General features: G+C 34.4%; 4 protein-coding genes and 1 pseudogene across 6 annotated transcripts; 3 read left to right on the top strand and 2 right to left on the bottom strand.

The window, feature by feature from the left end:
- The first annotated feature begins 397 nt into the window (after positions 1–397).
- LOC137740859 (glutamate decarboxylase 1) lies at positions 398–7,907 on the top strand. 2 transcript variants are annotated; one of them, XM_068480665.2, is made up of 7 exons: positions 398–692; positions 921–1,125; positions 5,593–5,793; positions 6,079–6,293; positions 6,467–6,720; positions 6,829–6,881; positions 7,116–7,907. In XM_068480665.2, exons 1-7 carry the CDS (start codon positions 607–609, stop codon positions 7,605–7,607), a joined length of 1,506 nt encoding a protein of 501 aa, XP_068336766.1. In that variant the 5' UTR covers positions 398–606; the 3' UTR covers positions 7,608–7,907. The 2 variants fall into 2 exon arrangements, with proteins under 2 accessions (XP_068336766.1, XP_088556595.1); XM_088700469.1 differs by having other exon boundaries at positions 424–692; positions 800–1,125.
- A 312-nt stretch (positions 7,908–8,219) lies between these two features.
- Positions 8,220–10,042, top strand: LOC137740769 (isocitrate dehydrogenase [NADP]-like; annotated as a pseudogene). Its single transcript, XR_015966896.1, has 9 exons — positions 8,220–8,354; positions 8,468–8,577; positions 8,703–8,740; positions 8,860–8,938; positions 9,017–9,070; positions 9,141–9,242; positions 9,389–9,480; positions 9,584–9,687; positions 9,798–10,042. The product of XR_015966896.1 is annotated as an isocitrate dehydrogenase [NADP]-like (transcript).
- Positions 10,043–12,465: 2,423 nt separating this feature from the next.
- Positions 12,466–19,717, top strand: LOC137739920 (glutamate decarboxylase 1). The gene is made up of 7 exons (XM_068479667.2): positions 12,466–12,649; positions 12,859–13,063; positions 17,404–17,604; positions 17,889–18,103; positions 18,280–18,533; positions 18,643–18,695; positions 18,926–19,717. Exons 1-7 carry the CDS (start codon positions 12,564–12,566, stop codon positions 19,415–19,417), a joined length of 1,506 nt encoding a protein of 501 aa, XP_068335768.1. The 5' UTR covers positions 12,466–12,563; the 3' UTR covers positions 19,418–19,717.
- Positions 19,718–20,281: 564 nt separating this feature from the next.
- On the bottom strand, positions 20,282–21,805 carry LOC137738663 (universal stress protein PHOS32). Its single transcript, XM_068478137.2, has 4 exons — positions 21,475–21,805; positions 21,185–21,297; positions 20,781–20,899; positions 20,282–20,634 (listed from the first exon to the last, which is right to left on the bottom strand). Exons 1-4 carry the CDS (start codon positions 21,647–21,649, stop codon positions 20,544–20,546), a joined length of 498 nt encoding a protein of 165 aa, XP_068334238.2. The 5' UTR covers positions 21,650–21,805; the 3' UTR covers positions 20,282–20,543.
- Positions 21,806–23,807: 2,002 nt separating this feature from the next.
- On the bottom strand, positions 23,808–26,434 carry LOC137740768 (microtubule-destabilizing protein 60). The gene is made up of 7 exons (XM_068480577.2): positions 26,350–26,434; positions 26,142–26,201; positions 25,234–25,263; positions 24,894–24,992; positions 24,722–24,781; positions 24,492–24,586; positions 23,808–24,213 (listed from the first exon to the last, which is right to left on the bottom strand). The coding sequence occupies exons 1-7, from the start codon at positions 26,380–26,382 to the stop codon at positions 24,081–24,083; spliced, it is 510 nt and encodes a 169-aa protein (XP_068336678.2). The 5' UTR covers positions 26,383–26,434; the 3' UTR covers positions 23,808–24,080.

The following is a 26,434-nucleotide window of genomic DNA, read 5'->3' as shown; positions in this document are numbered from 1 at the left end:
AATTTTGGGGGGTCTCGCTAAGACCCTGTAGCGAAGCTGTTAGTCGGACTCAGTCGAGGCGAGTCTCATTAAACTAGTCCCCGAGTGAAACAAACACCGGATTACAGTCCAGTCTAATCCAAGGAAGTCTAGTGAAGGCAAACAAACGGGCCCTTAGGGGATGCCCTTCCTTCTAGGCTATGTATTATTTTTCATTTTTCATTTTTCTTAATAATCGAGATTATCTAAATTAAGAAAGGATGAGTGGGCTTAGCTTCACAATAAGTTATCAATAATATAGTTCAAATTTAATTTTGACGAGAATCATACCTAAGATCTCTGAATGAGTTATCTACATTAAGAAAAAAAGGGAGTGCAAAAGTCTTCTTATACGAATTCAATCACCGAATTGTAGGACGAACGCACTGACCAAATGTAGGGGCTGACCTGGTAGTTTCCAACACAAATTATTTTTAATGAAACACCAATTAAGAAATTGTTTTTCCTTATAAATATCTCTCTCTGTCCTCCCCCAGTTGTATACTACTATCCATCTTCTTCCTTCCCAAAACCCCAATCTCCCTCACAATACCACATTTACATCTCTAGATCGATATCATCACCACCATGGCTCTCTCAAGGGCTGCATCGGAGTCGGACGTCTCCATCCACTCAACCTTCGCTTCTCGATACGTCCGAACTTCTCTTCCTAGGTAATTACATCACATGAATTTCTTTATTTTGTGGTTTTTTTTTTTTCATCCGTAGTACTATGAATCTAAACCATATATTTTGCGAAAATATTCTTAATACAATTTAGGTTTACAGTCGGACTATATAATACAATTTTGCATGAAAACGAATTTCCCTCCCTCTACGCACATGTGCATGATTCGTACCGATTGATTTGATCGTGAGATGGATGATTTTTTATCACGAAGGTTCAAAATGGCGGAAAATTCGATCCCGAAGGAGGCAGCGTACCAGATCATAAACGATGAGCTGATGTTGGATGGGAACCCTAGGCTGAATCTGGCATCGTTCGTGACGACATGGATGGAGCCTGAGTGTGATAAACTCATGATGGCCTCCATCAACAAGAACTACGTCGACATGGATGAGTACCCTGTCACCACTGAGCTCCAGGTAATAAATTAACTCATTTCTTTTTATCTCTTTTTAAAAAGTCGCATTTTTTTATCAATATCATTCATCGTCAATCTGAATCCACTCCCATTTAGCAATTATTTATTATATTAAAGTAACAAGAACAGCATAAAATTTAGCACGTCTTAGTCGTGGGAGTGGGTAAGAATATGTTAACTGTAGACGCGTTAATTAGGGTTATTATATATCATAAACAACGACTTAATCTTTTCTTAGATGTTTTAGAAGTAGATGCCATGTTTGCGACGTTGTTCATTGCGTTCGATGTTTAATAATCCACATGCTAAGGCCTGATTGGTAGTAATCGCAATATTATTTTCTAAGGGTTTCTGAACTTTAGCTCAATTGGATTTTTGGTCAATAAACTAAAAGTTCGTGAGTATTGATTTCTAAATTTATTATGATGTGGAGTAATGATCTTTTTGGCTAACTCCATCAAAACTTTCATCAAATAAAGGGTTTAAGGGAATGAAAAATGAATGAAAGTTTTAACAAAATTAGCAAAAAAGAACAACTCTTTTATATTATAACAAGTTCATTGACCAATATTCACGAATTTTTAATTCAAGAACTAAACCTCAAATTAGACTAAAGTTTAGGAACTACTGCTCTGATTTTCTCAAATAATAAAAAAAATCGAATGAAAACAAATTAAATTATAAAAAATATTTCTCCTCCAATCAAATGCCTTTTGTATGATAGGCTGATAGCCGACCGAGCTATCCTTCACCATGTTACCATGCCTTCTAGGCTTCTAGTCTTCAACTAGATCTATTCTTTTTCATGTGGATCAACAAATAAGGTAAGTTCATGTGGATTAACAAATTGATTTCGATGAAGAACTCTAAAATGGATATTTTTAGTATGTTTTTATGTATTTTACTTTCATGTTCTGTGCCATTAGATGCTATTTTTTAATTAAAATTGCCGATTTAGAGAAAGTGATAGGAGGTAATAGTTAAATATTAGGTCCCACAACCTCTCTACTTGTCCGAAAAAATAGGAAAAGGTCTTGCCGTCTTGTCGGTTGAAAAGTCTATCTTCTTCGTCTTTTTCACATTCGTTCTTCTCTTCTTTGCCCGATTATCCCACAGAAACTTCAACGCCATAGCAGTATTGCACAAACGAAACGGTCACTATTAAAAGGAGGGGTTCAGATAAACCACACAATGAACAATTTAATTTAATATCGAATCTATTATCTACGATATTCGAATTTAAAATCTCTCACTTTCAAATGAAAAAGAATATCATCAAACTGTAGCATGAATAACGTGAATTAAATTATTTAAATAGGAATAGTGTTAGTGATATGACCGAGACGCGTGCATTATTCCAATCCAACACGCCATGCCTATAGATGTTTCAGTTTCTAGAACGACGGACTTGGACTTCAAATGTGAGTCGATTCACCACATATATCAATGTCATGCCGTGTCGGGGGCAAGGTACCCAACAACGAAAGTAGTCTTTGTTATTGAAGAAAAAAAATGATAAATACATTTATTTTGACTTTTGCATACTTTTGTTTAATTATATTGGTTATTTTTATTTGATTTATTTAATTTGAAAGGTAAAAATCTAAAAAAGTGTGTGAGAAACTAATAAAAGTGTGTGAAAATTATCTTCTATCTCACTAAAAAAAGTTATAAATTATAAACTTAGTTTCGTGGCCAAAATATTTAGAAGAATTATTTTAAGTTGCAAAGTTATAAAAAATTGATCTTAGGACCACATGCAAGGCTTTGTGAAGTGAAAATCTTACACGAAAGTAAAAATGGATTTCTTTTAAGGAGAATGAAAAGAGCTGTTATTTTTTTTTTAAATTACGGTTGATATAACCAGTCCAAGCTATATTAAGAAAGATAATGATTTGAACTCGATAAGCAATTTATTGAATAAAAAACCTAACTACCAAAACAATTACTACTTAAAAAAAAATATTAAAAGAAGGAAAAATGTTCAAAACTATTACAAGAATTTAGAACTCGGAATGCATGTGTAGAAACTCAAAACCTTATTCACTACTTACGCGATAACAAGAGTTGACTGAGTTCTCTGGTGGTATTTAATGGATGAGGATCCTCTCCGGATGTTCTTTCTGGGGATTCTAGGGATCCTCACATCTTAGCCGTTCATCGTATATTGTACGGTCAGTTTTTGTTATGTAATATTTATGTTTAATTTTATATAAAAAAATTCAAAATAATTTCTAACCACTTGATATACGATGAACAGTTAGAATGTGAGGATTCCTACACCTTAGATCTGGATGGAATTCAAATCCGTATTTAATATCATAAAAATTCAGATAACAGTTTTTCATTATATTTTTCAGTAATTTTCTAGTTTTAAATTAATATTTTGGCTCTGATGTTTAGTTAGTTACTTGGAAACTTGGACCACTAATTACAAATCCAGTGAAGCAAGTGGGTACTTAATAATTAATATGATATTTTGACAAAAAAAAAAAATGATATTGAATTCTTTGGAATGAATTCTTAGCTGTGGGGTAGGGTTTCTGATGCTTGCCTCTGAGCTTTATTTACGGTCATTAGTCAACAAGTTTGGTTGGGTGGATAAGAAAGGGCTGTCGGGCCGCCTATCAGGCTATCACCGAAGGCCATGTGCGGCTTTGTTATGCTTTCAACTTCCACTGATTGGTCTGTGCCAAAAATTATATTCCTGGACAAGACGGTTTGAGTGCATTTTTGTTCACCATCATTTAATGTGTTGTATGTTCATCATCTTATTTATCGCTGTTAGATGAGTTTGAATATTGAGATTTATGCTTATTCACTATACGAATCTCGAAATTCAAAATCATCTAATGATGATAACTAGAGCAATGAACATACACCACGCTCAATGATGGTAAGCAAAAATGCTTGCATACGGTTTAGGAGAAAGGGACTCGTGTCTTTATAGTCAGACCTTATGCACATTTGGTTTTAATGATGCACCCATGAACTGCAAAACTTTCAATCAATGTGAGGACAATTTTAATTTGTTCTCCTACATTATTGTCCCAATATTTTCAGAAGTTTTGTTCAAAGAGTATATTATAAATACTTTTAAAATGACTGAATGCGAGTTTTGATAATGAAAAATATTTTTTTTCTTATGTTTGTTTTATTTTGATTTTGATTTATTTAGGGTAAACTTGATTCCAAAATAAAGCCTTTATCTTTCGATTCACTTCAATGCACAAGGAGAGACGCAAAGGATGAGTTGAAATGTCGAACTTTTTTTTGTTTTTTTTTTGTTTTGAGGAAACGATATTGTAACGGAGGGGGTAGACTTAGTCTCATAATGGGTTAGCAATAATGTGGTTCAAAATTTTTCTTTGGAGAGAATTGAACTTAAGACCTTTCACTTACAGATGAAGAGGAATATCGTATTGCTATCTGGCAATGCCAAAATCTTGGCCAATTCGATTATAGTAGATAGATGTATAAATTATTTTTTTTTGCCTTTACTACTTTTTTTTATTTTTTTATTTTTTATTGGTGTGACTACTTTTATTTTCTATTCCCTCCCCTTCTAAGAAATATAAAATCATCAGTTACGTATGTCAAAATTAATTGCACGCATGGTTTACATAGGATTTCGCTTCTCTGCCTTCCCACTTCTCATACACTTTCATCCTTTTTTATTTTGTGCGGTCACGGTCACGGTCACGGTTAAGCCACGTCAACATTTAAATTAATTTTTTATATAGATAATAAGACAAAAAGCAATAGTAATATAAAATGTTGATGTGATTTAACCGTAACTGCACAAATAGAAAAGAATGAAAATGTATGAGAAGTGGGAGGGCAAAGAAGCCAGTCCATTTACGTAAAAATTATTCAGTCCGTTAAAACGTGTTGATGTGAAAGATATGATGCAAGAAGGAAGGACCAAACTTTCATTGACGATCGAGTATGCAGGAATCAGTTTTAAACCTGAATTAGAATTAGAATTAGAATCAGTCTCAGTCTCAGTCAAGAAATTTCCAAATGTTGACTGCATAGTCGTACATTTAAAGTTTCGGAAGCGAATTAGAAATTGAATAGTGAATTTTTAATTTTGTTCATCTTTTAACCAACCTCCAACTTTTAAAATTTTCAACTGCCATATTTGTAGCATTGCGTTTGTTTCTCTAAGTTAAAGTTTTGCGTATACCAACTAATGGAGGACAGCTCACAATTATACTGATTGCATTGCCTTACGTGAGGAGAGAGAAATAAAAATCCAAGGATATATGCAATTATGACACTCATTCTGAGAATCTGAATGATACAATTAACCACTCCAAACGAATTTGTAATTTATTTTCTACTAATTTATAGAATTAATTTACAAACCTTATGATAAATTCTGAAAGCTAAGTGGTCCACCTACAGTTAGTGCATACATGGAACTGATGTGTGTTTTGATATTATGCGCATGAAAATATGACAGAATCGGTGCGTAAACATGATAGCTCATCTGTTCAATGCACCATTGGGAGATTCAGAGGCAGCAGTTGGAGTGGGAACGGTGGGCTCTTCTGAGGCCATCATGTTGGCTGGCTTGGCATTCAAGAGGAAGTGGCAAAACAAGAGGAGAGCTGAGGGCAAACCCGTTGACAAACCCAACATTGTCACCGGAGCCAATGTCCAGGTATTCATGTAGCTATCATTAAACAATTTAGGTTATGAAGGCCACATTCTTAAACTACATTGATGAACCACGGTATGTGACATGAGTGGTTGACTTGTTGCCTTAGTTATCATGACTAGTTGGTACTCAAACATCACTTGTCGCGTAATGTAATGTGATTTAAGTACTAGTGCACAAAAAATTTGGTACTTTCAGCATTGCAATTAATCAAACTACTGTGACTCGTTCTTCCTCTGCTACATATATACTGAACTAAATAAATATATCTTGTTGTATAAATTTAAGGTGTGCTGGGAGAAGTTTGCAAGGTATTTTGAGGTGGAGTTGAAGGAGGTGAAGTTGAGGGAGGGCTACTATGTAATGGACCCTGAGAAAGCAGTGGAAATGGTTGATGAGAACACAATCTGCGTTGCTGCTATCCTCGGCTCCACCCTCAATGGTGAGTTCGAAGATGTCAAGCTCTTGAATGATCTCTTGATAGAGAAGAACAAGGAAACTGGGTATGCATCTCTATCTCTATCTCTATCTTACAAGTTCGTTGTGTAGGCGTATGTACGTACATTGTGACTTTGGTGCATTTGTACAAGATTAAGAATTGTAGTATTTTAAACTTTTATTACCAACTGATGTGACACATTATTTACTGGTTTACATCTTCTGCTTGGGTACGCAGATGGGATACTCCAATCCATGTAGACGCAGCAAGTGGTGGGTTTATTGCTCCATTTCTTTACCCAGAACTGGAATGGGATTTCCGTTTGCCCCTTGTGAAGAGCATCAACGTTAGCGGACACAAGTACGGACTTGTGTACGCAGGGATTGGATGGGTCATCTGGAGGAACACAGAAGATTTGCCGGAGGAACTCATCTTCCATATCAACTATCTTGGAGCTGACCAACCTACTTTCACCCTCAACTTCTCAAAAGGTACTTTTTTAAAAGACTTCATTAATTTAGTGATAGAATTAACAATAATTCACTTAATTAAGTACATGTTAAACTTTCGACTGAGTATAAATGTTTTTCACAATGCAGGCTCCAGCCAAGTTATTGCTCAATATTATCAACTGATTCGCTTGGGTTTTGAGGTGAGTACACTAATAACTTCTAAATGAAAATGAAATAATCATGAAAATTTTACAATTAATTATATGTACATGTCAAATGGCTAATTAATAGGACACCAATTTCCTGATAGGTCAATCTTGCATAAAATATTAATCCAATAGAAAATCATTGAGACATCTAATTGTGATCAAGTAAATATGTGCGAAAGTCTGAAACGTGATACTAATATGTTAATTCTTGTATATGTAAATCAGGGATATAGGAATGTCATGGAAAATTGTCATGAAAACATGATAGTACTAAAAGAAGGATTGGAGAAGACAGGTCGCTTCAACATAGTCTCCAAAGACGAAGGTGTACCCTTGGTGGCCTTCTCTTTGAAGGACAACCACCGCCACGACGAGTTTGAAATCTCCGACTTGCTTCGCCGCTTTGGATGGATCGTTCCGGCATACACCATGCCCCCAGACGCGCAACACATCACCGTGCTACGTGTTGTCATTAGGGAAGACTTCTCTCGCACTTTGGCGGAGCGGCTCGTGAATGACATCAAAAAAGTGTTGAGTGAACTTGACAGGCTTCCATCTAAGCTTAGCTCCAATGTGAAGGCTGCTGATGAAGACGGTGAGAAACCTGGGACGACACTTGAGAGTAAGAAGAGTGATCTGGAGAAAACAAGGGAGATCACGACAATTTGGAGGAAGTTTGTTATGGCCAGGAAGCAGAAGATGAATGTTGTTTGTTAGAAAGGTCTCCCTTTTGCTACTCTAATGAATTATTGACCTATCTTCTATGATTATGTGTGTTATGGCCATGTTAGGGTTATTTCTGCACTTGTACTATTGTCCTTACAATTCGGGTGGGAGTGAGCGTCCATTTTTGTTTGGTGTGTGACAATTTCTTTTGCTCAAGTAGTTGATGCCGGCTGCTGAGCATTTTACCCCCTTTTACTTTGTAAAAGTTAAAAAGGGGCTCCTGAGTATGTATGCTGATGACAAGACTTAATTAAATTTGCAATCAGCAAAGAACTCTGATTAAACATTTCATTGGAGTTGTTTCTTGTATTAAGTAATAATCCAATGTCGAACCCCAATTGGTCTCACAAATAACTAAAGATTACTTGGAGTACAATTAAGGAACAATTACCTAGAATCATCAATATTCAACGTTAAAAAACAAGAACGGCGGTTCAAGCCAATGTAACAACGTAACAATCTGTTTTTTTTTTTTTTTAATGAATAAAGATTAAATGAGATTAGATTTTCCATAATGATCGTGTGTGAGACATCTACCCTCTCATAAAAGGAGTGAGAATCTAATACGCATGGCATACTTGTTGATTTGATTTAACTCTAACTTTACGAAACTAATACGCTTGTGTACTTGGGTCGAGACTCGAAGAAATTTCACCGTACACTTGTTCATACTGTCTTTTGATATGTGGTACAGGGGACGAAATGACAAGGGTTTTCTGGAAATCCATTAAGAACAAGGTTTCTACATCTTACTCTTAAGTGCTTCACTAATACTACTTTTTGTAACTACATGCTGTTGTGATCAAGATGGTGGTTGCTTATATGATTCTTTCTCTTTGTTGTATCTGCAGCTTATTTTGCCATCTGTGGAATTAGACATCAAATACTTTGACCTTGGTCTTCCTCATCGGGATGCCACTGATGACCAGGTTACTGTTGAAAGTGCTGAGGCGACTCTCAAGTACGTTTATCGCATCTCTACTTAAGGGCCTTGGAACGGAGGAGCAATGAGCGCTTAGAGTATCTTTTTGCTTTGAAATTTTATTTTGCTATTTCATTCCGCATCTCTAACACTTGGTATTTTAGGTACAATGTAGCGATCAAGTGTGCAACTATTACTCCAGGTATTCACTACTGAACAATTATACATGCATTTGTTTTCCAACTCTAGATCCTGTATTAATATTTTCAGTCGTCACCGAGAGATTGACAAAATTCATGATATTGTTGTTATAATTGACAGATGAAGCTCGTATGAAGGAGTTTAACTTGAAGAGTATGTGGAGGAGTCCCAATGGGACTATTTACGAATATTTTGAATGGTTAGTAAACTGTGAACTATACGTTTTCATCTTTTGAACAATATTCTTTTCAAATTACAATGATTGCTTTTTCTACAGGTACTGTTTTCAGAGAACCAATTATTTGCAAAAACATCCCTCGCCTTATCCCAGGTATTATAATGTCATATGGTGATTCTATAGTTTCGTCTGATTAGAACAATGCTTATTGTTTCTGTTTCAGGCTGGACAAAGCCGATATGCATTGGAAGACATGCTTTTGGTGATCAGTATCGAGCAACTGATGCAGTCATTAGAGGACCTGGGAAACTGAAATTGGTGTTTGGTAAACTTTTATCTTTACTTTGATAGTATTAGATTTGTGTACAGCACTGTAGTTTAGTAGGATTATATGTGCAGAGTTTCTCTTGATAAGTGATAGTTCTTAAATTCCTTTAGTTTTTTGTCTTATTACATGATAAATGCTTGCAGCACCAGAAGGAATGGATGAGAAGACAGAGCTAGAGGTTTACAACTTTACAGGGGAGTGGGGAGTTGCATTGGCCATGTACAACACTGATGAGGTTTAATTTGTTACTCCTTTCGTGTTTCTGTTGAAAGAATCTCTTGATTGCTGTGAGTCACTGTGTTTGTCCCTTATATTGTATATCTGTCTTGGGTATGCAGTCCATCCGTGCTTTTGCAGGGGCTTCCATGACCACAGCTTATGAGAAAAAGTGGGCTCTTTATCCTAGCACAAAAAATACTATTCTGAAGAAGTATGATGGAAGGAAGGTACGCAGATTCCTAATTTCCCTGTTTTGACAAACAAAAAAAGGATTTAAAATTTGTACTTATCATTTTCTGACCTATCTATATTTTTGTTTGTTCATGATATAAGATTCAAGGACATATTTCAAGAAGTTTATGAAGCTAACTGGAAATCAAAGTTTGAAGCTGCTGGAATATGGTAAGGAGTCGGCCATATGGTGTTGTTTGATAGTAATGGATCCTGAGGTCAAATGGTGTTGTTTTATTGACTGTATACTACCTTAGGGATTACAAAATAAGGTATCATACCTTAGGGATTACAAAATAATGAAAAAGTTTAAGTGACCGAGATGCGAAAGAAAAACTTTTGCTTTACATTTCTAGAAAGACCACCTATTTGTTCGTTTACCAGGTTCAATACGAAATCATAAATAAGCTCTATCAAGGATTGCTAGGCATTTGGTACTGAGTTTCCTTCTGCATTTTTAGTAACAAAATGAACCGGAAGTATGACCAAACTGAGAATGAGCAATATAAACAAAGAAGGATTTGTGAATGAGAAATACAAGTTTCCTATGTGCATAGAAATCAATGGTAGAATAGAAAATTGCTCAAGTGGGTTGAGAACCAACCCCGTTATCTCCAAAGCCTCCGTATGAGCTTCACCTTGTACTCCGCGAAAAGGAAAGAAAATGAAAAACTCATGACGAGAGAGTGAGAGTGAACAATCAACAGAGAGAGGAAGGGGGTATAGAGGAGAGAGACGATAGACATAAGGTTTCACGCAAGAAACATTTTTAACTTAATCACTTTGCATAAGTATTGTGTTTTGATGTAATGTAAATTATTGAATTTGATGACTAATTTCCTAATATGAATGCTCATACGAAAAAAGACTCACATATCTTCAAAGTAAAGACTAACCTAGTAAGCGTAATTTCTCAAATTTAAGGATTTTTATGAAAGCATAATAAACCTAGTTGTTGGTGAAAATTAACCACTAAACATTATTGAAACTCAACAATGAGAATCCGCACGCAAGAATGCAACTTAATAATAAAAGAGCGAACAATAAGGGCTGAAGAAGGAAACAAAAGAAAAAACAAAGAGAGAAGCTGTAAAGGTGGGGGATGAATCAAACAGGATCATGTCCCCAACTAAGCTACCAGAACGAGCCTGTGCATTAAGTGCACAAATTGATTTTTAATTTGAATCATGTCATTACACGTTTTTGATCAATTTTGACTTGATTTCCGGGTTTTGACTAGTTCAGTTTCGCAGGCAAACTGGTTCTTTCAAATTTTCCAAATCGAACTTTCCATTTTTTGGCACTACTGTTGCGGCACTCTGTGGGAGAGCTTTGAATAGCACTTCCTATTTATCTTTGAGAAATGTTTTACTCATTCTAAAAATTTTATTTTTCACTTCTTATAATTTTTTTTAAATATAGAAAATTCACAGTGTCAATAACAAATCGCTTTGTATTTTAGATAAATAATCTAAACTCTATTAACAAAATTCTCTTTGTCAACAAAAACAAAAGTGAAAAGACCAAATTTACTCAATCCACAAAATTAAAGAAAAATAACCAAAATAAAAATAATGGGGCAATTTAGTTAATTAAACACAAAATATTTTACTTTTTTTTTTTCTAAAGCGTCACAGCGAGATAACCATATCAGTTGATCACATTTTTGCGTCCACATTTTTCTCACAAATAAATAAATTTTTAGTGACGAAATAGTTATCTAGAACCAATCATTAAAGATATGAATAGCTTCTTCAATGACGAAAAATTATTAGAAGGTCGTCACTAAAAAGCTTTAACAATCATTTTATATTTGTTCTCTTTGTAAATTTTATTTTTAAAATTTTAATAAGCACATTCATAACATGTGTACAATTGCTAGTTTTTAATAATAATAACAATAATTAAAAGAAAACAAAGAATAAGCTTTTTTTTTCTTGTTGGAAGAATAAATAAAAAAGAATTTAGGCCATGTTTACTTTATACTAATGTGAGAATGAAAGAATTGAAGAACTTACAAATAAAGAAGCTAAGTACAGAAAATCAAATGCATGTCACTAAACACAGAAAAAAAAATTAAGAAATGAAATGATTCATATACCCATATTCTAGTAAACGTAAGAAATTCAAATCAAAATTATTGCAATTTCTAGTCCATGTCAGTTAACATGCTCTTAAAATTCTTCATATTTCATCTTCTTCTCAGAAAGTCTAACTATTGACCCTACTCAGTTTTAGGAAACAAAGAATAGAAAAGGAAAAACTAGCCACTGATTTTGAATGGATCCTAAAGGTAAAGTTCAAAACCAAGGGCGAGCGTCACCGAGAAAAGAATAATCTATACATTTCAACCTGAACTTTAGGGATGCCCTTCCTTCTAGGCTATGTATTATTATACTAATTCAATAACCATATTGTAGGACGAACGCACCGACCAAATGTAGGGGCTTACCTGGCAGTTTCCAATACAAATCATTTTTAACGAAACACCAATTAACATATGAAATTTGTTAACCACGGGAAGTGGCTCAGTGGTAAGAGTGTGAATTTCAGCTCTCAAAGTACAAAAATAAAGGGAGGTCACAGTTTGAGGCTCCAAGTTGATGAGTCTGCTTGACTGTGACCAGGGAAGGTTGAAATACCTTTATTAGTCTTCCTGACCCCTGAAAATGGTAAAGAATCATGACTTGCCCTCAGTTGTCTCCCTTAAAAAAAATTGGAAAAGCATATGGAATTTGTTTTTCCTTATAAATATGTGTCTCTCTCTGTCCTCCCCCAGTTTTATACTACCATCCATCTTCTTCCTTCCCAAAACCCCAATCTCCTACACAATACCACATTTACATCTCTAGATCGATCATCACCGCCATGGCTCTCTCAAGGGCTGCGTCGGAGTCGGACGTCTCCGTCCACTCAACCTTCGCTTCTCGATACGTCCGAACTTCTCTTCCAAGGTAATTATATCACTTGAATTTCTTCATTTTGTGGTTTTTTTTTTCATCGGTAATACTGTGAATCTAGATCATATATTTTGCGAAAAAAACTCTTACTACATAATTTAGGTTTACAGTCGGACTATATAGTACAATTTTGCATGAAAACGAATTTCCCTCTACGCACATATGCATGATTCGTACCGATTGATGATTTTTTTATCATGAAGGTTCAAAATGGCGGAAAATTCGATCCCGAAGGAGGCAGCGTACCAGATCATAAACGATGAGCTGATGTTGGATGGGAACCCTAGGCTGAATCTGGCATCGTTCGTGACGACATGGATGGAGCCTGAGTGTGATAAACTCATGATGGCCTCCATCAACAAGAACTACGTCGACATGGATGAGTACCCTATCACCACTGAGCTCCAGGTAATAAATTTACTCATTTCTTTTTATTTCCTTTTAAAAAGTCGCATCTTTTTTTATCAATATTATTCATCGTCAATCCCTTCCTATTTGGATGTCATTCCTATCCCTTCTATTTGTGTTAACCCATGTCACAATTTTATATTATTTTTTGTCTTATTATCTTTATATAAAAAAATTAATATAAAATATTGACGTGACTTAATCGTGACCTCACAAAATAGGAGGGAATAGAAATGGCACCAAACAGGAGGGCAGACAATCTGCCTCTGAATCCACTCCCATTTAGAAATTATTTATTATATTAAAGTAATAAGAACAGCATAAAATATGGACATAATTTAGCACGTCCTAGTAGTGGAAGTGGGTAAGAATATGTTAATTGTAGACGCGTTAATTAGGGTTATTATATATCATAAACAACGACTTAATCTTTTCTTAGATGTTTTAAAAGTAGATGCCATGTTTGCGACGTTGTTAATTGCGTTCGATGTTTAATAATCCACATGCTAAGGCCTGATTGGTAGTAATAGCAATATTATTTTTTGAGGATTTCTGAACTTTAGCTCAATTGAATTTTTTGATCAATAAATTAAAAATTCGTAAGTATTAATTTTCAAATTTGTTATGATAAGAAAGAATAACCTTTTTAACTAATTCTGTTAAAATTTATATTAAATAAAGATCCCACAACATCTCTACTTTTCATAAAAAATAGGAAAAGGTCTTGCCGTCTTGTCAGTTGGAAAGTCTATCTTCTTCTTCTTCACATTCGTTCTTTTCTTCTTTGCCCGATTGTCCCACAGAAACTTCAAAGCCATAGGCCCATAGCAGTGTTGCACAAACGAAACGGTCACCTAAAAGCTGCACTCAACACATGTCTTGTTTTTATTGGGCCACCTAACTTAACCAGTAAAATAGTTAATACTCAAATATTGTCCTTCATTAATTTCAACCTTCATCAGTATTCACAACCGTTGAATTAGTATAATTTTGAAGATTTTTTCTTTTTTTTTTTTACTACCCCACCCCTTTACCCACCCCGTTCATCGAACCTAGGACCTATAACCCTTTACCCACCCCGTTCATCGAACCTAGGACCTATACTACCCCACCCCTTTAACCCACACCCTCACCACTAGGCTAGCCCATATGTTGTAGTATCGAAATTATGTAGCGTGAAAGATTTTTTCTGTTTCTACATGTGTAATGCCTAAAGTGGTTTAATAAAAACACAAATAAGAAAAATGATAATAACATGGCAATCTGTAATTTGTGCGTAAGAAGGAAAAACTCGAGGTAGGTGTTTTTGTGATTTTTTTTTTGAACAAAAAAATATTAATTAAATTGAAAAAGTGAAGGTATTTTTGTGAATTAAATTTTTTATTTTTTTAGTACATTGATATTTGTACACTAGAAAGAGAGAGAGTTCGGTTAAACCACACGATGAGCAAACTAATTTGATGTCTAATTTACTATTTACGAAATTCGAATTTAAGACTTTTCATTTCCAAGTGAAAATGAACACTACAGTAATACTTAGTGGCGTGAGTTAAATTATTTAAATAGGAATAGTGTTAGTGATATGACCGAGACCCGTGCATTATTCCAATCCAATTGGCCATGCTTATAGATATTTCAGTTTCTAGAACCACGGACTTGGACTTCTAATGTGGAATCGATTCGCCGCACCACATATATCAATGTCATGAAGCGTCGGACGCGAAGTACCCCAACAACGAAAATAGTCTTTGTTATTGAAGAAAAAAATGATAAATAAATTCATTTTGGTTTTTTGCACACTTTTATTCAATTATGTTCATTATTTTTATTTAATTTATTCAATTTGAAAGTTAAAATTTAAAAAAAAAAATGTGTGAAAAACTAATAAGAGTGAAAATTATTTTCTCTATAAACTTAGTTCAGTGGCCAAAATATTTAGAAGAATTATTTTAAGTTGCAAAGTTATAAAAAAAATTGCTCTTAGGACCACATGGAAGGCTTTGTGAAGTGAAAATCTTACACGAAAATAAAAATGGATTTCTTTTAATGAGAATGAGTTGTTTTTTTTTTTTTTTTTAAATTACAGTTGATATTACCACTCCAAGCTATATTAAGAAAGAAAGATAATGCTTTGAACTCGATAAGCAATTTATTGAACAAAAAACATAACTACCAAAACAATTACGACTTTTTAAAAAAAATAATATTATTATTAAAAGAAGGGAAAATATTCAAAACTATTACAAGGATTTAGAAAATAAGGGAATTTAGAACTCGGAATGCATAGGTATAAACCCAAAACCTTATTCACTACTTACGCGATAACAAGAGCTGATTGAGTTCTCAATAGTAGTGGTATTTAATGGACGAGGATCCTCTTCAGATCTTCTTTGTGGGGATAGTAGGGATCTTCACATCCTAGCCGTTCATCGTATATTGTGTGGTTAGTTTTCTTTAGGTATTATTTATGTTTAATTTTATATAAAAGAATCTAAAATAATTTATGACCTCATGATATACGATGAACGGTTAGGATGTGAGGATCTCTAAGATCTCTACAATTTGAATTCGGATAGGATTCAAATCTGTATTTAATATCATAAAAATTCAGATAACAGTTTTTCATTATATTTTTCAGTAATTTTCTAGTTTTAAAGTTAATATTTTGACTCTGATGTTTAGTTAGTTACTAGGAAACTCGGACCACTAATTACAAATCCACAAAGGAAGTGGGTAAATATGATATTGAATTCTTTGGAATGAATTCTTAGCAGTGGGGTAGGGTTTCTGATGCTTGCCTATTAGCTTTATTTTCCTTCATTAGTCAACAAGTTTAGTTGGGAGGGACAAGAAAGGGCTGCCGTGCCGCCTATCACCAAACGCCATCTGCGGCCCTGTTATGCTTTCAACTTCCACTGATTAGTCTTTTGCCAAAAGTTATATTCCTGGACAATACGGTTTAGGAGAAAGGGACTCATGTGTTTATAGTCAGACCTTATGCACATTTGGATTTAATAATGCACTCATGAACTGCAAAATTTTAATCAATTTGAGGACAATTTTAATTTGTTCACCTACATTATTGTCCCAATATTTTCAGAAGTCTTATTCAAAGAGTATATTAGAAATACTTTTGAAATGACTGAATGCAAATTTTGATGACTAAATATATTTTTTTCCCATGTTTGTTTTGTTTTGATTTTGATTTATTTAGGGTAAACTTGATTCCAAAATAAAGCCTTTCTCTTTCGGTTCACTTCAAATGCTGACAGACACAAAAGATGAGTCAAAATGTCAAACTTTTTTTTTTTTTTTTTTTTTTTTTGAGCAAACGATTTGTAAGGAAAGGGGTGACTTTAGTCTTACAATGAGCTAACAATAATATGGTTCAAATTCGTCTTTAGAAAAATTGAACCTAAAACCTTTTACTTACAAGTGAAGAAAAATACCTTAGTTAGATGAGGCCAATTTGATTATAGTAGATAGATGTATAAATTATTTTTTTGTATTTACTACTTTTTTTGTTTTTTTGGTATGACCACTTTTATTTTCTATTCCCTCCCCTTCTAGGAAATATAAAATCACCAGTTACATATGTCAAGATTAACTGCACGCATGGTTTATATAGAAATTATTCAGTCCGTTTTGTAAAACGTGTTGATGTGAAAGATTGGATGCATGTTTTGACTTTGGTCAAGAAGAGGGACCAAACTTTCATTGACGATCGAGTCTGCAGGAATCAGTTTTAAAGCTGAATTAGAATTAAAATTAGAATCAGTCTCAGTCAAGAAATTTCCAAATGTTGACTGCATAGTCGTACATTTAAAGTTTCGGAATCGAATTAGAATTCGAACAGTGAATTTTTTCTTTTTGTTCATCTTTTAACCTACCTCTAATTTTTAGATTTTTCAACTGCCATCTTTGTAGCATTGCGTTTGCTTCTCTAAGTTAAAGCTTTGCATATACCAACTAATGGAGGACAACTCACGATTATGCTGATTGCATTGCCTTACGTGAGGAGAGAGACAAATAAAAATCGAAGGAGAAATGTTGTTGACATGCATTCTAGACAAATAAAAATCGAAAGAGAAATGTTGTTGACATGCATTCTAGAGAGACAAATAAAAATCGAAGGATAAATGCAATTATGACACTCATTATGAGAATCTAAATGATACGATTAACCACTCACAATGAATTTGTAATTTGTTTTCTACTAATTTATAGAATTAATTTTACAAACCTTATGATAAATTCTGAAAGCTAAAGGGTGCACGTACAGTTAGTGCATACATGGAACTGATGTGTGTGTTGATATTGTGCGCATGAAAACATGACAGAATCGGTGCGTAAACATGATAGCTCATCTGTTCAATGCACCATTGGGAGATTCAGAGGCAGCAGTTGGAGTGGGAACGGTGGGCTCTTCTGAGGCCATCATGTTGGCTGGCTTGGCATTCAAGAGGAAGTGGCAAAACAAGAGGAGAGCTGAGGGCAAACCCGTTGACAAACCCAACATTGTCACCGGAGCCAATGTCCAGGTATTCATATAGCTGTCAGTATACAATTTATGCTATGAAGACACATTCTTAAACGACATTGATGAACCACGGTATGTGACATGGGTGGTTGACTTGTTGCCTTAGTTATCATGACTAGTTGGTACTCGAACATCACTTGTCGCGTAATGTAATGTGATTTAAGAACCAGTGCACAAAAAATTTGGTACTTTCAGCATTGCAATTAATCAAACTACTGTGACTCGTTTTTCCTCTGCTACATATATACTGAACTAAATAAATATATCTTGTTGTATAAATTTAAGGTGTGCTGGGAGAAGTTTGCAAGGTACTTTGAGGTGGAGTTGAAGGAGGTGAAGTTGAGGGAGGGCTACTATGTAATGGACCCTGAGAAAGCAGTGGAAATGGTTGATGAGAACACAATCTGCGTTGCTGCTATCCTCGGCTCCACCCTCAACGGTGAGTTCGAAAATGTGAAGCTCTTGAATGATCTCTTGATAGAGAAGAACAAGGAAACTGGGTATGCATCTCTATCTCTATCTCTATCTTACAAGTTCGTTGGTGTAGGCGTATGTACGTACATTGTGACTTTGGTGCACTTGTAGAAGATTAAGAATTGTAGTATTTTAAACTGATATTATACCAACTGATGTGACACATTATTTACTGGTTTACATCTTCTACTTGGGTACGCAGATGGGATACTCCAATCCATGTAGACGCAGCAAGTGGTGGGTTTATTGCTCCATTTCTTTACCCAGAACTGGAATGGGATTTCCGTTTGCCCCTTGTGAAGAGCATCAACGTTAGCGGACACAAGTACGGACTTGTGTACGCAGGGATTGGATGGGTCATCTGGAGGAACAAAGAAGATTTGCCGGAGGAACTCATCTTCCATATCAACTATCTTGGAGCTGACCAACCTACTTTCACCCTCAACTTCTCAAAAGGTACTTTTTTAGAAGACTTCATTAATTTAGTGATAGAATTAATAATTAGTTCACTTAATTAAGTACATGTTAAACTTTCGACTGAGTATAAATGTTTTTCACAATGCAGGCTCCAGCCAAGTTATTGCTCAATATTATCAACTGATTCGCTTGGGTTTTGAGGTGAGTACACTAATAACTTCTAAATGAAATAATCATGAAAATTTTACCATTAATTATATGTACATGTCAAATGGCTAATAGGACACCTCCAATTTCATGATAGACCATCTTGCATAAAATATTAATCCAATAGAAAAATCATTGAGACATCTAATTGTGATCAAGTAATTAATATGCACGAAAGTCTCAAACGTGATACTAATATGTTAATTCTTGTATATGTAAATCAGGGATACAAGAATGTCATGGAAAATTGTCGTGAAAACATGATAGTACTAAAAGAAGGATTGGAGAAGACAGGTCGCTTCAACATAGTCTCCAAAGACGAAGGTGTACCCTTGGTGGCCTTCTCTTTGAAGGATAACCATCGCCACGACGAGTTTGAAATCTCCGACTTGCTTCGCCGCTTCGGATGGATAATTCCGGCATACACCATGCCCCCGGACGCACAACACATCACCGTGCTACGTGTCGTCATTAGGGAAGACTTCTCTCGCACTTTGGCGGAGCGGCTCGTGAATGACATCAAAAAAGTGTTGAGTGAACTTGACACGCTTCCATCTAAGCTTAGCTCCAATGTGAAGGCTGCTGATGAAGATGGTGAGAAACCTGGGACGACACTTGAGAGTAAGAAGAGTGATTTGGAGAAAACAAGGGAGATCACGACAATTTGGAGGAAGTTTGTTATGGCCAGGAAGGAGAAGATGAATGTTGTTTGTTAGAAAGGTCTCCCTTTTGCTACTCTAATGAATTATTGACCTATCTTCTATGATTATGTGTGTTATGGCCATGTTAGGGTTATTTCTGTACTTGTACTATTGTCCTTACAATTCGGGTGGGAGTGAGCGTCCATTTTTGTTTGGTGTGTGACAATTTCTTTTGCTCAAGTAGTTGATGCCGGCTACTGAGCATTTTACCCCCTTTTACTTTGTAAAAGTTGAAAAGGGGCTCCTGAGTATGTATGCTGATGACAAGACTTAATTAAATTTGCAATCAGCAAAGAACTCTGATTAAACATTTCATTGAAGTTGTTTCTTGTATTAAGTAATAATCCAGTGTCGAACCCCAATTGGTCTCATAAATAACTAAAGATTATTTGGAGTACAATTAAGGATCAATTACCTGAAATCATCACAAGCCAACGTAACAATCTACTTTTTTGTTTGTTTTTGTTTTAATAAATAAAGATTAAATGAGATTAAATTTTTAGTAATGATCGTGTGCGAAATATTTACCCTCTCATAAAAAGAGTGAGAATCTGCTTAGTAATTCCGTCAAATAACACATTTAGATTTCTTCCCTCCACTTCCATACGAGAACAACTCATCATAATTGGATTTCCACTCCCTACACCCAGCCCACCCTAGAGTTTAAGACTGGGCCAAATCATTCAACTAATTAGGATTCTATGAAACAATAATACAAAGGGTGATTTTCATACTTTTCTTCAAGCTTCTCACACGTCTTTATTTTCTTTTTGTCCTTAGGTTGGATAAATCATAAAAACAACGGTCATAATCAAACAGAAATGTGTAAGAAATTAATAAAAATGTGTCTTTAGCATTATTCTGATAGAATGCGTAAAGTCAAATGGAAGATATTAAATTGAATATATTTGCTTTTACAAAAATAAAAATAAAAATTGAACATCTTTGCCAAGGAGCATATATCATATCATATCATAACAAATACCCATCAATCCAAAGCCGACAGAATAAAAACATTCTATACTTAAGAAAAGGAAAGAATAAAAAACCCACAAAATACCCCCAAGCCCTAATTTCCTTGAATTTCAACACATTATAATTCACAACTACTTGTTATTATTTGAAAGAGTTCCTTTGAGATTTATGGTTTGGATGATTGCGCCCCCTTGACAACTGTAACTGGACATGAAGCATTTGTCACCACGTAGTTGCTAACACTGCCCAGCAGCACCCTGCAAATTCACCACATATTAATCATCCATTTTGTAGGAACAAAAAAATTAATCCAACGCAAAACCTTTATTTTCTCTCTTTAATTTTGTGTTTTTATGAGAAGGTGAATTAATTTAGTGGAGATAATTAGTCAAATAATGGTTACCTTTTGATAAGGCCTAATCCCCTGCTTCCAACAACAAGCGAATCAAGCTTGAGATCTAGCACAGCATCACACAACTTTTCCCCTGCATCTCCCCAGTACACCTTGGCCACAACCTTGGCCTAATCACAATCCACATACAAATTAATCACACTCTAGTTTCTAATCTAATAATTAATGTCGACGCACAAAAACTAATTTTAAAAAGTACGGCTACCAATCTACAGCATTTGGTATACAATATCAATATTTATTTGATTATCATACCGACCGTAAGGATAGTATATACAAATTACTGTAGATTGGTACACCAATTGTTATATAGATAACTAGGATATGCAAAAGAATATGAGGAAGTATACAAAAGAACATGAAAAATGAGATTAATATGTAACAAAGTAACATACCCCTTTACTTCTTGAAACTTTATCAAGAACATCAAGCACCTCTGGATCATTAGTAAGTCCATACTGCTTTGAGACGTTAGTCTCCAGTACAAGTTCTTCCAAAGGAATCAAAGCTGCAATCAAAAGCACCAAAAACCAAAAGAAATTATGTAGATGTAATTGATTTATACATACATACATACATACATACATATATATATATAATAGATAAGTCATGAATTAAAAATAAATCATTAAGGTAACTAATGACAATTAACAAGTGTATATATGTAGAGGGAGAGACTGCGTACGTGATCCAGAGTTCTCAAACAGCTGCTTCCTGCTTGTTGCAGCTTTGGGTGGCTCAACGTGGATTAATACGATGCGATCTCCTTCTTCGATCAGATTATCGACCGCCCATCTTAGGGCCAATTTGCTTGTTGCTGAATAATCCATGCCTATTCCTACACTGCGTTCCTTCCCCATCGATCTCGCCTCCTTTCTCGCTCTCAATGATTAACTTTTCTTTTTATTTTTCTGGGTTAATCCCGCTTACCTATAAATACTTAGGTATTGGTCCTTTACTGTGGATGCTACAGCAGTAGGAGAAGGTTCTTGAAGGCTCTAGCCAGTAGCCAATTGGCGTCCTTCCTAAGGTTTACAATATTATTAATAGGAAAACAGACAGAAACAGAAATTAACATAAATTCTCCTGCAAGTTGGTCTTCGTGCATTATGAATACCATTTAGTCAGTGTGCGCCCACTGATTTTTGCTTTAACACGCATGGATTCTTCCTTTTTTTATTTAGGTAAAATACTTAATTACTTGATACCCAATTTGCAGATACTTTTCTTGTAGCATTTCTAACAATTTGGACTTGTGTGAAAGTGTTTTTAAAATGAAAAACGCTTTTGGAGATAATATCTTTTTTTTTTACCGAAAACGCTTTATAAACACCCACATAAGTTTTTTATGGAATTTATTTTTACTGAATGTGGAGGTTATTTCATTTTCAATTTAAATTGTTTTCATTTTAATAGAGCTAAATTAAGATTAAATACCAAGTTGGACACGAATTCTAAGAAAAAAAATACCAATTTCCTATGGACAACTACCAAACAAAATCCATTCTATTTGGATTAAGCCGCATTTTGTGGCCAAGACATTAATAACCATAAATTCATTCATATATTTCCCACAGTGCACATGACCCATAGGCCACGAGCACAATCGCCGGAAAGTTTACCAAACGGTCATCACAAAATGTTTTGGTCAACCAAAATTTATTTTGCCAATCGCCGTGCGTAATTAGACATTTTTCATTTCGATTACAGGCATCAACGGTGACATATGTCACACATGTTGATAAAAGATAAAAATAACGTTAATTTGGAGATTTGAACTCATGACCTCACAAGTAAAGCCGCTGTTGGAGTCAAGTACAAGGCTCACCAATGTTATAGCATAGGGAGAGTTTTGGTTCTTTAAGTTTAAAAGTATTAATCTTTTAGGCTATTTTATGATTTTTAATTGTCACATTATACTTAGCAAATGAAAATTTTAAATCTTAAGGCTGCTTTTAAGGAAAATAGCAACTAATAAATGTTAAATAAACTCATTACTTTAACCAATATATTATGAATAGTAATAAATTGAAACTTCCATACCACATGGTTCCTTACTTTGTATAAATTTCTTGCTTTAAATTATTACTTTTAGATTTACTATTAAAAATTTAATTTCGTAGTAATAATTTTAGCTTTGTAATTCTTGACTATGCCATTGAGTGAAACAATATCAACTTAACAACATTAATTTTACGTATATTATTACGTTTTATAATATTTATATCATTAACAACATTAATTTTACGTATATTATTACGTTTTATAATATTTATATCATCCTTCGTTAATCTTAATGAAGGTAATACATATTACAAGTGGTTTTTTGGTGTAGTGATACAAGTTGTTACTTTTCACTTTGAGATTTGGATCAAACTCCGTTGAAGACATTTTTTATATCATTTTTTCTGCAAAATGAAGTGGCTGATCGCCGGAAAAGTTGGTCAGCTAGCTAGTCACCAGTCGCTAGAAAAGTTGGTAGGGATTGTGTGACAATCAAGTAACTATTTTGCATTATAGTGTAATTTTGGTTGACTTTTATCCATAGTAATTAAGTAAACTAAAAATATAGTATAATTTTGGTTGACTTTTTCACTAGAAAAATTTCTTAACAATGGTATTTGAACTAAAAACCACATAAAAATAATTGAACTGATTTAAAATTAGAATAAAATTAAATTCTTCCATATTTTCTTCCACCTTTCGCTTTCATGTTGTGCATAGCATGTATCCGATTGCTAGTGTTGTCCAGCAAAACACACAAGTCGGTTCGGCTACACCCCAGATAGCTTGTAGCAGGTCTGCCCCTAACTCATATCCATCGATTCCAATTGGGTTTTCTTTTTCACTTTCAGAAAACACGTCCTCTAGCTAGAAAAAGCCTTGAGATTTCAAGTTTATTGATCTGTCTCTTTAACATTCCATATCAACCATCTTTTGCATCCATGTTAATTTTATCATGTCAATTAATTAAGCCACAATTTTTTTGTTGTTATATATAAACCATGCGCCACGGACTCAAGAATGTGCCACAGTGAGTGTGACAAAATAGATTAGGATAGAAAAGCAAAGGAAATGCAGTGTCTTTATTCTCTAAACTGTGGAGAATCGTCACTAGCAATTCCCCCTTGAGGGTCAACTAAATTACAACTATCCAACTTTGGGATTTTAGTAACTACGCAAGAAAATTAAGGATCTGAATGAAAAAAGGCTTTTCTCACAGTATGCATGAAGCACCAAATGGGATTATGTTTTAAGGAATAATCTGTTGGTGGTACTTATTGAAATGGTCTACTTGATGGGATTCATAGCTTGAGTTGTGGGTTGGAAATTGTAGAGTTCACTGCCAGAGTTGCAGCTGAAGCCCTTGCTGCTCATCATTCGGAAACTTGGTTCTCTAGGAATTGTTAAAGGCCTGCTCGATCTGCAATGCAAGAAGATCAAAAGAAGAAGAAGAAAACAGCACAGGAATATGGTAAATTTTCAGTATATTCAGAACTCTATTACGTAATGTCACAATTTTGTTTAAATTATAGCATGTATTTACTTTTTATCATTATTACTATATACCTTAAAAATGTGAGATATTAATTATGTTCTACACCTATATTATAACATACTAAAAGTATCCCAACTACACACAAAATTACGGTTGGCTGGAGCAAAATGCTTGCACTGAGAGGATTAATAAATTGTTTTTACCTTTGCGGAATGAAAGGTCTATCGAAAAATGGCATCAATTGAGCCCTTGGAACCATCTCTTTTCTCAGTAAGCGAATCTCTTCCTCTGCTATCATCTGCTCAATTAATTTGTTACAGCACTCTTCCATCAGAATCATGTTTTTGCTTCTCAAATATTTTTATATGTATGCATGTATATGTGTGTGTGTGTGTGTGTGTGTGTGTGTGTGTGTGTGTGTGTATGCCTCTACCTTCTGCAACATCTCTTCTTGTTTTCTCTGCTGCTCCAAGATACTCAGCTTGGTCGCAACCTGTTATTTGTATATCCATTAATTGATAAAACTGAAAATAAAGATTTCCGAGAAAGGCTAAATTAAAGAGTTACGGTCAATATTTTCACGAAAAGGAAAACTGACGACTCACCATGTAGTTGAACATTGCTCGTTTGGTTGCTCTTTGTTGAGTGTGAAGTTTCATTTCTTGAGCTTTGGTATTTTCCATTGTAGGAGACTTCTGACAAGACTAGTTATTATATATATAAACAAGGTTCAGTAGTTAACATGAAAGAGGGGCACAAGAGAGTGAGATTGACTAAAATTCTTATGCTTTAGTGTATGATATGTATCAGGCTAATTAAGGAGGATCAAGATTTTTTTTTATTTAATAAAAAAGTCCAAATAATTCAACAGTCTAAAATTCATGTGCTTACCATGCTCCAGTGCATAGTAGTAAGATTATACAACCTGATAAGTTAATTATTTACCTTTGATTTGTCCTTGAATTCATCTTTTGGCTGTAAATTAAGAAAAATATGATTTTAGTGGCAGTGCTATGGTAAATTATAAGTGATGCAAGAATCCACGAAAGCATAAATTTTACTGAAAACAGGTGTAATTTATGCTCACTAGTAAATTAAGATAGAGTGTATATCACCGATTTCTGTTGAGGATGTGACCTTGTGGGATCTTAACCATATAAGGAAAGCACTTTCCATCTTCATGCCACTTCACTCGAATAATTAGATTTAACATCATTAAGAAAGTACTTTTTTAGCTAATACACTCTCATTTGCGACTTAATAATTAATTTCCATAAAAGGATATAATTCTCTAGACCTGATCTGTACGGTGTACCTCTGCCTTAACCTTTGTAAGAAAGGACACAAAGTATGGCAAAGTGATATATTGTCTGAAATCACATTTATGACGTCATGATACAATACACATTTTCATAAAATAAAGGATGATGTTTTTCACACACTCTTTTTAAATATTCACACATAGCTCTCAATTTTTTATTATTAGATTGAATAAATTGGAAAAAATAAAAAAACATAAATTAATAAAAGGTGTGTGAGAGTTAAAAAGATGTGTGTGGATAACACCGCCCAAAATAAATTAAGAAACATATAAAAGAGCTATAAATCAAGTGGTAGAACTTTATGAACAAGTCCCAGTACTGTAAATATACAGAGATGTTCATCACCTTAATCGAACCAAGGTATGTTCATCACCTCTCTAGAATAATTGCAACAATATATAGCCGCTTGACACTTGATTAACCCCATTAACTACACTAATAATATGTTGACATGCTAACTTGGCAGCGAATATAGATATAAATATATATATGGTTTTCCAATATTGAGGTGGTATATGTGTCTGATCTCACCATTCCTTCAGAATTTGTGCTCCATAAACCCGTTGTGAACTGTGAAGCACTCTTCACAAACTTCATTGGAAAAAAGAGAAGGCCAAGTCAAGAAATAAGAAAGATATATAAGACACTTTCAAGCTATCATTACACTCATCAGCATCGAAATTAAAGAAGAACAAATTAATTTAACAAGTCAATTACGTAATTAAGAACCATGCACGACCTTAAGAGTAGATTTGGAGTGTGTCTTCTCCATAAATATAAATATATGATATGAAATTATAGCTCTCAAATGAATAAATTGTGGG

Source organism: Pyrus communis, chromosome 9, assembly GCF_041283825.1.
Source record: "Pyrus communis isolate YQ-2024b chromosome 9, ASM4128382v1, whole genome shotgun sequence".
NCBI lineage: Eukaryota > Viridiplantae > Streptophyta > Magnoliopsida > Rosales > Rosaceae > Pyrus > Pyrus communis.
The sequence above is the reverse complement of the archived record's forward strand: the minus strand, read 5'-3'. Positions and strand labels throughout refer to the sequence as shown.